The 10,739-nt window shown below is 39.0% G+C and overlaps 1 protein-coding gene across 1 annotated transcript; it reads right to left on the reverse strand.

Moving 5' to 3' along the window:
• Positions 1–736: 736 nt before the first annotated feature.
• On the reverse strand, positions 737–8,571 carry mmp13b (matrix metallopeptidase 13b). The gene is made up of 11 exons (XM_034097626.1): positions 8,469–8,571; positions 8,196–8,306; positions 7,636–7,763; positions 7,405–7,553; positions 6,457–6,582; positions 6,216–6,371; positions 5,980–6,100; positions 1,823–1,956; positions 1,588–1,747; positions 1,388–1,491; positions 737–1,279 (listed from the first exon to the last, which is right to left on the reverse strand). The coding sequence occupies exons 1-11, from the start codon at positions 8,556–8,558 to the stop codon at positions 1,179–1,181; spliced, it is 1,380 nt and encodes a 459-aa protein (XP_033953517.1). The 5' UTR covers positions 8,559–8,571; the 3' UTR covers positions 737–1,178.
• Positions 8,572–10,739: the final 2,168 nt, after the last annotated feature.

Here is a 10,739-nt window from a genome sequence, read left to right on the forward strand (position 1 = left end):
GTTCTAGATCTTTCATGACTTTTCCAAGAAATGTCAGGACATTGGTCACATCAGAAATGTCAGGCACCTAAACTGTTGTCAGGAGCGCTCTCTAGTGGAAAGTAAGAGAACTGCATGCACAGGATTCAGAGTGTCTGTCCGGAATGGCATTGTACCATTGGGTACGTATGTGGTATTAAATCAATGATTTTAGCACAGCTTTTTGTTGCAATCTTCATTAAGAAGTTTGTTGAATTTGGATGCAAAAATAATGTTATGATCATACGTCAAAATCTCAAAGTGCTCAGTACTCTGGTATTCTGATACAACGCTCGACTACATTTTAAGGTAATTAAATACCAATATATAACCAATACCCCCCTAAAAGAAGTGCTCCAGGAAGTCCTTAGTCTTACCTTGTATTGGTTATCATCATCTATTTTTTAAACATGTAAGATAAATATTTTTTTAAATATTAAACAATCAATTCAATAATGAGGTTTGAGACCCTACGCACTGGTTCTGCTTATAGGGAGGGGCGGTTCTGCCTGAAAATACAAGTGTAAAATATGTACTGTAGCAGAGACAACGTCACTTGTCCTGATCAAATACCACACTGATCACTTCAGCTTACTTACATTTTTTCGACATTCATATCGGTGTCAATTGTCTAAACTCTTTGGCATTAGCAATATGTTGAAGATTCTGAAAGTTGAGGATAATACTTTAAAATGAAATGTCACTAGGCGGGACAACATTACTTTGCTGCTTTTATTGTAATCCAAACAATTTACAAACAAAAACAAATACAGAATACATTTAGGTATTTTCCAAGTTCTTTGTTGAAATATAATATTTGTAAAACATTTTCAAATAATGAGCTTAGAAAAAAGCTGTTACTGACAAGAATCTTAACCTGCTAAGGATCATGCTGTATGTAGTAAAACTTGAAATACAAATATAGACATTTAAAATAAATAGCAAAATCTAAGGAAACATATTTCTGAGGAATTGTACAGCATTATGTGTCTGACAAATAATACTGTATGACCTACAGGTGTCCAGCACTAATACAAATACACTTTTCTTTCTTTACTTTGAGGACATCCCGCATCCCACATCTTGTTTTTTTTTTTTTTAGTTGCATATTTTCTTTGCATGGAAAAATATTTTGTGAGTCACATCTCTTCAACTCTCAATTAACAGTTGAGAAAAGAGTTGGTCCTCATGATGCGTGTGACCTTCCTGTGGGTGTAGCTGTACTCGTACTGCAGGTCTCCATGGTAGAAATACAGGTATCCTGCAAGACAACACAATGGAATACAAATGAAGGAAAGCAGTATAAAGGTAGAGTTTAGTTTGTATGCTTTATTATACTGAAAATGTGATATTTGAAGCTTCATAATACCATATTGAAAAGCAGCTGCGTCGACCTCGTCAGACATCCCAGGGAAATCTTGCTCAATGGATCGTGGGTAGCCGCTGTCCATGGTGCCTGCTGCTTCATCATAGCTGTGAATGACGAATACAAGCGATTTTTTAATGAAATGTGGTTCGATTGACATAATAATGAATATAATCGACACAGTTATAGTCATCACCACTTACCTCCAATAATGCTCGTCAGTGAAGAGCAACGTTTTCCCAGTGTCTTTGATGTGAACAGCCGCGTCTATTTTCCTTATGTCCTTGGGAAGACCAAGCTTGTGTATGTACTTTGGGTAACCATCCCTAAGGTTATATCCATGCAAAGCCCACATTCGGATCCCTGTTGAAACAAAGATGTTTAGTACTTACCTAATACGTAATGTATAATAGCATTAAACAAGTATGCAAAACCCACCACTAAATATGATAACTATATCCTTCTCTGGGTTCTCGTATGCTGCGTCCACCTTGTTGGGGATGGACGGCCATGTGGACTTGATCAGTGTCTGCTCAGGCTCCGGCATCTGAGGGTGGAGACGCCAGTAGAATCTGCAACAGTGCAGCAAATAGCAAATTGAAGTTATCTACAATTTGCAAATCTCGACGTAGAGAAATGAATTGAATCACAGAATATTCAAATATTTTCTCACACACCCTCTAGTGGCCATATAGGTTATGCGTCTAGCTCTCAAACACCCTCTAGTGGTCATATATGTGACCTGCTCCATCGAAATCAGTCGCATTGACCCGAAGACACATTTGGAGTTGTATACACTGTTGGAAAGAGGATATTCCTAGCTTTCTAATGATATCTGGGTTGTTGTTCTACTCCAAATATTAAGCGAAATATGTCACATTATATAATGACTGTCACAGAGTCATCATTTTGAGAAAAAGACTTTCAAAGTTTCCTCTTCTCTGGAATCCATCGATCTGATTGATTATTAGAGGAGCAAATGATCAAAATTCTACGGAGGGAAGATATTTTCGTTTGGAGGGGAAGCTCGCAAGTGTGTGTGTATACCATAAGTGTATACGTGTGTGTGTGTTTGTGTAATTTTGCGTTTGTGTGTATTGTGTTTGTTTCCCGGTGAAAACACTCACGAGAAACACCGGCTGTTGTTGTGCCTGCTGTGACGTTAAGTTACTCCGTTCTCCGCTTGTAATTATGCCGAAGCTTCAAAGCTGTATTTATCATCTGAATTTGCCGAAACAAGTTTAATATTCTGAAAGCCAAGACTTTCTTTAATTGAAATCAGATGAAAACAAACTCTCACGGACCCTGCCATGTTATCTATGATTACTATACTCTTACATTCATAATTTCAGCCGGAGGGAGGGGGGCGGCGCTGCGGAACAGCAGAGTGCGAGGGAGAGGTGCCTGTCTTCGTCCCTTCACAAGCTTCAAAAATGTATTTATCGTGTGTTTTTGGAAATAAAAGTTTCATATTCTGAAAGACTTGGTTTGTTTAAAATCAAACAAAACACCCGAACCCAAAAAAAATAGTTTTTTACGTAAATCCACATTTATTTTGAAATGAGCCGTTGCGACTTCCGACTGATTTCGATAGAGCGGGTCACAAATGTTAAAGGTCTAGTTCTCAAGCACCCTCTAGTGGTCATATAGGTTAAAGGTCTAGTTCTCACACACCCTCTAGTGGTCATATATGTTAAAGGTCTAGTTCTCACACACCCTCTAGTGGTCATATAGGTTAAAGGTCTAGTTCTCAAACACCCTCTAGTGGTCATATAGGTTAAAGGTCTAGTTCTCAAGCACCCTCTAGTGGTCATATAGGTTAAAGGTCTAGTTCTCAAGCACCCTCTAGTGGTCATATAGGTTAAAGGTCTAGTTCTCAAGCACCCTCTAGTGGTCATATAGGTTAAAGGTCTAGTTCTCAAGCACCCTCTAGTGGTCATATAGGTTAAAGGTCTAGTTCTCAAACACCCTCTAGTGGTCATATAGGTTAAAGGTCTAGTTCTCACACACCCTCTAGTGGTCAAATAGGTTAAAGGTCTAGTTCTCACACACCCTCTAATGGTCATATAGGTTACAGGTCTAGTTCTCACACACCCTCTAGTGGTCATATAGGTTAAAGGTCTAGTTCTCAAGCACCCTCTAGTGGTCATATAGGTTAAAGGTCTAGTTCTCACACACCCTCTAGTGGTCATATATGTTACAGGTCTAGTTCTCACACACCCTCTAGTGGTCATATAGGTTAAAGGTCTAGTTCTCAAGCACCCTCTAGTGGTCATATAGGTTAAAGGTCAAGTTCTCAAGCACCCTCTAGTGGTCATATAGGTTAAAGGTCTAGTTCTCACACACCCTCTAGTGGTCATATATGTTACAGGTCTAGTTCTCACACACCCTCTAGTGGTCATATAGGTTAAAGGTCTAGTTCTCAAGCACCCTCTAGTGGTCATATAGGTTACAGGTCTAGTTCTCACACACCCTCTAGTGGTCATATAGGTTAAAGGTCTAGTTCTCAAGCACCCTCTAGTGGTCATATAGGTTAAAGGTCAAGTTCTCAAGCACCCTCTAGTGGTCATATATGTTAAAGGTCTAGTTCTCAAACACCCTCTAGTGGTCATATAGGTTACAGGTCTAGTTCTCACACACCCTCTAGTGGTCATATAGGTTATGCGTCTAGTTCTCACACACCCTCTAGTGGTCATATAGGTTAAAGGTCAAGTTCTCAAACACCCTCTAGTGGTCATATATGTTAAAGGTCTAGTTCTCACACACCCTCTAGTGGTCATATAGGTTAAAGGTCTAGTTCTCAAACACCCTCTAGTGGTCATATAGGTTAAAGGTCTAGTTCTCACACACCCTCTAGTGGTCATATAGGTTATGCGTCTAGTTCTCACACACCCTCTAGTGGTCATATAGGTTAAAGGAATGGTATGCTCATGACACTCATTTTTTAAAAATTATCATCCGATAAAACAGACCAGTCTCTGCCAGTCTCTCTTTTTTTTTTTTTAATCCGATGACATTATCAGTGATTTTAAACTGATTATATACCGAAATAACATCAACACTGTGGGCGCCGCCATTTCCCGGACGTGACGTAATCCATGCGTTTGGTTTTCGAAGACACGTTGATCTCCATGTTATTTACTGTAGTTTCTCTATTCAAATATGCCTCACTGTATCGCGAAATATTGCCATAATTCGGATAGGAACAATCCACGGAATGCTCGGTTCCATCTGTTGCCAAAATGTAAGCATAAGAAGTACATTCGGAGGCAGTGGCTAGCGAAATGTGGCCGGCCCGAACCGAGAGATTTACAGGCTCATGTATGCAGCGAACATTTCACATTTCCGGACGACTACTCTGAGAGTATGATCAAACATAACATGGGATTTAAAGAACAACCATTACTCAATGGAGATGCAGTACCATCGGTCTTTCTGGTGTCATCACCGACCAGGACACCAGTTCGGCCAGTAGAGAAATCGCCCTCTGCAAGTGTGAAGTGACGGAGGAGCAGAAGTAGTGCTCGGAGTAAGAATAAGGTATGTTATAGCGCATTTCCATTGCAGCGGCTAGCCCCGTTTTAACGTCCAGGCCAGGACAGTTTTTGGTGGCCTTTCCATATAGCGTAGTACTGGCTAGTGTGTATTTCCCCCCAGTTTTTCCGGCTCCATAAAATCGTGATTCTATGGCCAGGGACAACGAAGCTGAGTATGCTAAACTAGAGAGGGAATCACTAGCAAGGGTGGTACTACATGCATACATATAGTATCTTATATAATCTTCCCATTATACAAACATGCATTTCCAAACATTTGGACTACCTATGTTGCAAATGTATTATCTTTTCAATTTACACACGGCATCTATTGCACGTCTGTCCGTCCTGGGAGAGGGATCCCTCCTCTGTTGCTCTCCCTGAGGTTTCTCCCATGTTCCCTTTAAACTGGGGGTTTTCTTCGGAAGTTTTTCCTTGTACGATGTGAGGGTCTACGGACAGAGGGTGTCGTATTGTCATACTGATATGTATGGCTGAATTCCCCCATCCAATCTCTTCACATTGGTCAAAACTTGTTCCTCTGCTGACGAGTTCGAACTGAAATACTCCGTGTGTTGACAAAGTGAACGCATGGATGACGTCACGACCATCACGTGACTACTGAAAATGGCAAACATGGCGGCGGCCAGACGGAATATACAGGTCTTGATAAAAAAGAGCTATACAATCATTATTTACCGGGGAATATCGCTGATTTCTTCAGGGTATGGTTTAAACATAACGTTTCACTAAATACTGAAGTTTTGATTAATTATCTAATGAGTGGACCATTCCTTTAAAGGTCTAGTTCTCAAACACCCTCTAGTGGTCATATATGTTAAAGATCTAGTTCTCAAGCACCCTCTAGTGGTCATATAGGTTAAAGGTCTAGTTCTCAAACACCCTCTAGTGGTCATATAGGTTAAAGGTCTAGTTCTCACACACATTACATCATTACATTACATGAGTCTAGTTCTCACACCCTCTAGTGGTCGGATAGGTAATGGGTCTAGGCCTATAGTGTATGTATCTTTGTATTCTTCGTGTGTCTTACTGTACCTGTCTTTGAAGATTATGGTTTCTCCCCTGAGCTCCGTTACAGCATCAAAGCTTAACATGGGGTCACATTTGTTTGGAGCGTCAGGCTTTGGCTTCACTTTCCTTTGGTTTGGGTTTGGGCCTGTGTTTGAAAATATTGCATTAATATACATACTATTTGCATTACATTTTAAGACAATGGAAACCATTATGGTTTAACTTTAACTGCATTAAAGTTATCTGGAGTTTTATCCCACCGTAGAGAGCTTGAATGCCTTCAATGTCGTCCTCCGACAGTGGGAAGCCTTCAGAGTAGGAGTAGTTGGGGTACATCAGGGCGCCTGGATCTGTGGAGTGGGACATCCCGAGGGCGTGTCCCAACTCATGGGATGCCACTATGAACAGGTTGTATGCTGCAGAACAAATATTATGTTCAGTGTGTTAATCACAAAGACACAGTTTGGTGACTAGTGTTTATAATTGTTGTATAAATCCTACCTGATGAATCTTTGGTCCAATTTTCATCCTCATCAAAGTGAGTGTCTCCGCCCATGCCTTGGCCCGGTGGGTATGCATGAGCAAGCAATCCATTGGGCCCATCGAAAGGATTATAGTCTCCATGCTCTACAGAATAAAGCATAGACATTTTCAAGATGTGTTAGGAAGAATGCACACTTTTATAATATTTGAGTATGAGTATGTTAACCAGTTAAGCCCCGAGCCTGTTTGTCAGGCCTCAGGCTCGAAAATGACATTCCCAGAACAATTGACTATATCTTCACTTCTAAAAGGGGTAACTTAATAATCTTTTTTCTCAAAGCAATGATAAACCTGTGAGTTGGATGTAGAAAAGTCAGAATCAATATAGGTTTTTTTCATTTTAAAATAAATTCAGATTGAATATAGTAAAAAAATCCGTCCGTCTAAAAAGAAAACATTACTTATAGTGAAAACCACCCTTGAATGATGGGATGGTAGAAAAAAAGCTTTAGGAATCCAAACTATAACATATAATAAGTACCCTGTATCAAGATTGATGCAAAACATTGACACACGTGACATGTGACATTTGACCTTTTTAGAGAGGTTTAGCAAAAAGAAAAACACTTCTGGGGTCATTTGGGTGGATTTTCAATATCTCCGGCCCCCCTCGGTTGATTTTGATGATTGACACCTCTTTTTAACCATTAGAGCCAATAGAATCGAGAGGAAGTTCCCAAAATCCATCTAACCATTGGTGAATGAGAGTGATGCGTAGCAAGAATGTCCAAAAACCGGAAGCTGTCATACACTCTGGTAGCTATCATAGCAGCTATATATGAAAACTCTGTTATTGACATAAATATGAAGATGGATTATCAGTAATCATTTCAGACACATTGGATTAACCTATGGATTAACCTTCAGCAGCGTTTTTATCGTTTTAAAAGGATATGTTATATTCACCTAATGACCCAAAACTGATCATAATGTCAGCGATGCCCTTGCGCAGCTTCTTGAAGGTCAGCGGGATGACATCAGACCAAACGTTCAGCGCATTGCGGATGGCTCTGTCTACATCAGCCTTGGGCAGATCTGGTGTGTAATTCACTATCCTGTAACATTTGACCACAAGGGAACTTAGTGAATAACTCAGGGAAATCATTTTCTGTATAGTTGTTGTCCTTTATAACATACCTGAATGTGACATTGTTAGTTGGCCATTTGAGGTTTCGAGGGAAGTGGTTGTACTCCCCAATGTCGGGTACGCCACATCTGGGCTGATTCATCAGCTCCAAAGTGTTGTCGTCCAGATTCCCTGTCACCTTCAAAGGCAAAAGAGGTGGGAAAAAAAGTGTTAGATAAGTACATGTGCTGCCAAAGTACAGATAATTTGACACCTTAAAAATGTTTAAGGTAGATTTAAATTCTACACAAAGCATAATGACCATTAAACACTCTAGTTACTAGCAATGTAAACACATGATGTTATGCTATACACGTTAAACAGTATTTTAAAAGTATCTTAAATTGGCTCAACATTGACGAACTACAAAATTACAAAAAAAGTGATTTGTATTTGCTACTGATATAAAAACAGAATAATATTACTCAACATCATTTTTAAGACACCATCATTTGACTTTGACTCAAGTAAAGGTCCTGAGTATGTTTTCCATCACTGCCAAAATGTTGCTATTACTACTAATGTTGCTAAAACCACATACCATCTTTAACACACATCTAGATCTGGTTACCTCAAGTTGGAAGAATCTCTGCATCTCCTTGATCTTGTTCTGAAAGGTACCTGAAGACTTCTGTCTACCCTGAAGACCAGCTGGAAGGCCATAGAATCGACGGAGGTAGTTCTGTTTGTTAAAAGAGAACAGAAGCTGAATGACATTCATAATGGATAGATGTGGATTACTCCAATCCAACACTGTGTGAAGTCTTGAGAATGACAACAAATATCCACTTGAAGCCAGGTTACCAGACTAAAATTATAGTAGATAAGAGGGCTCAGGTCTTACCTCTGCTAAAAGCAAGTTGTCATTGTCCTCAGACGGCAGAGGCAGAGCAAAGGAGTGTGCGACCAGCGCCAGCAGCAGCAGAGCTATCATTGTTGTTGTCTCTGTGTTGTCCAAAGTAGTCAATGGGTCCAAGAAACTCTGACAGGCATTTATAGGACTTTGGTCCACTGTTTTTCAAAGGGTCCCAGTGATTCATGAAAAAGCACCTAGCCACTTCCTCCTTTTTTAAGAATGTGCATGTTCATGTAAAACTGCAGTCACTGTGGTTTGAGTGTACTCCTTTGAACCAGCCTGAAATGTTTTGATTAAGCATTTACTATTTCTCAAATGACCATGACTTATGGAGTTTGCCAATAGATTTACTGAAAATGTCTATGAGGCAACATTTTACACTTTGAAGTTTTTATTTGTAAGAGAAAAACTAAACAAAGCAACCCACACATGTCAATCTATATTTCGAAAGGATGCCACCTTAGTAAGGATGTGACGTCATTAGTTATTATCTGCAAAGCTTCTTCAGGCGAAAAATAAATGAATAACCTATGACTTTAACAAATTGGGCATATGGGGAATTCTTGAATGCACCTGCTGGTCTCGTGATAGTCATTCTGTGTCTCGTTATTTTAGGTGAAGACTTTTTAGGATATGTGACTAACAAACTTGTTGAAACAAGGAAAAAGATTACGATCAAAGTATGACCTTTATAATATATTTAATACATTGTTTCAATTTATTTATTTAATATATTATTATTGTTATTATTATTATGAGGGCCTTCGGAATAAGGTGATCTCTCTCAATGAATGTTCTGCATGAGTTTTGTCTGGTAATCATTTGATCCAGCTTTAGGTTTTTCCACTGTTGCTCGTTACCGTTATGTGTGACTCATATGTTACGCAGCAGAGCATAACTAACAAATCCAATATGGGAATGATCATAGTTCTCTCAGTTATGGGGAAGTCTGCAAGAGGTTTGATGTACAGCACAGAAACCTACAACTAAATAATAAAATACTTAATCTTTCACTTAGTCCATTTTGAATATCTCAATAACTATCAGATAGATCGCCATTCATTTTTTTTACAGACAGTCATTGTGCCCAATACTTTTTGATTATCAACTGGTTTTACCTTTTTACATTTACTGATATATCGCAAAAACTATTATATGTATTTCCATGGAAATTAGTACAGGTTAATGGAGTCTGCAGGATGAATCCCAATGAGTTTGGTGATCCCTTAGCTTTCCATTGTAGCCCCATCATCATGGAAGAACTTACATTTGGTAAATAACTATTTTTATGACCAAATACCTGCAACACTAAAAGGACATTCCCTTATGCCTCAGCTACTTTGCTTCTTGTGCTAACTAGCAAATGTTGGCACTGGCAGGCTACCATTTGCTAGTTAGCACAAGAAGCAAAATGCTAACATAACACTCGCCAAACATTAGCATGTTAGCATTGGCATGTGAGCGTGTTAGCATGCAGCAAGCTATTAGCTTAAAGCACTGCTATGTCTTCCTATCTTAGAGACGTATACTGCTAACACTAGAGAGGGAAGAAGGCTCATATGAAAGAAGATGAAAACTGAAGCTCTTGGACTGATTTCTATAGAAAACAACAATGCAACAAAAAAGATTAACATGTTAATAATATAATCATTTTAACAAAAGAAAGTTCTGACAAGTCAATCTTCTTAGTGGATTTTCAGCAGTGATGACGTTCAAAATGATATTGAGCTTTAAAATACCTGAAGGACTATTGTTCCAGACAGGTTTGCAGGTCTCTGTCAGGTAAATACATGCTACCTTTACTGTGTCTCCTCCATCAGTGTCTGTCTCAGACAACAAGCTATATAATTATTTGCTCCTACCACAATAATGAAATGCCTTAACTTGTACAAAGACGAAAAAGGGCGTGTTAATAAACAATTGTTTAAACTTTTCTGATAATTCACATAATGACATTGCCTACTCTGTATGCGAGTAATTTAAAATGTAGATACAAAAGCACTCTTTTTTTGTTGTCACAAAAGGATTTGACTCTTTGTCTTTCACAATGCTAGTCACCACTGACATGCTTCCAGAACATGACTGCAATGTTTAGGTAGGTATGAAACTTATGGTCAAAACTTAAGGTAAGCTGCTGCGCGGCCAGCAAAAACCAAAGCATTGTATCATCTGCATATCATTAGTGATATCCTGTGTAATGTCTAACAAGCGTTTTGTCTAAACATTTCAACATACTGTTCAGACAAGTATTTTTGGAAT

Source organism: Pseudochaenichthys georgianus, chromosome 13 (genome assembly GCF_902827115.2).
Source record: "Pseudochaenichthys georgianus chromosome 13, fPseGeo1.2, whole genome shotgun sequence".
Taxonomy (NCBI): domain Eukaryota; kingdom Metazoa; phylum Chordata; class Actinopteri; order Perciformes; family Channichthyidae; genus Pseudochaenichthys; species Pseudochaenichthys georgianus.

Bases quoted from the DNA above. Each gene is read 5' to 3' on its own strand.
- mmp13b (XM_034097626.1), bottom strand. From the start codon at position 8,558: ATGATAGCTCTGCTGCTGCTGGCGCTGGTCGCACACTCCTTTGCTCTG. The intron at 1,957-5,979 runs GTACAGTAAGAC...GCACTGTTGCAG, and splicing joins ACCATAATCTTCAAAGACAG to ATTCTACTGGCGTCTCCACC. The intron at 1,492-1,587 runs GTAAGTGGTGAT...CGTCATTCACAG, and splicing joins ACTGACGAGCATTATTGGAG to CTATGATGAAGCAGCAGGCA.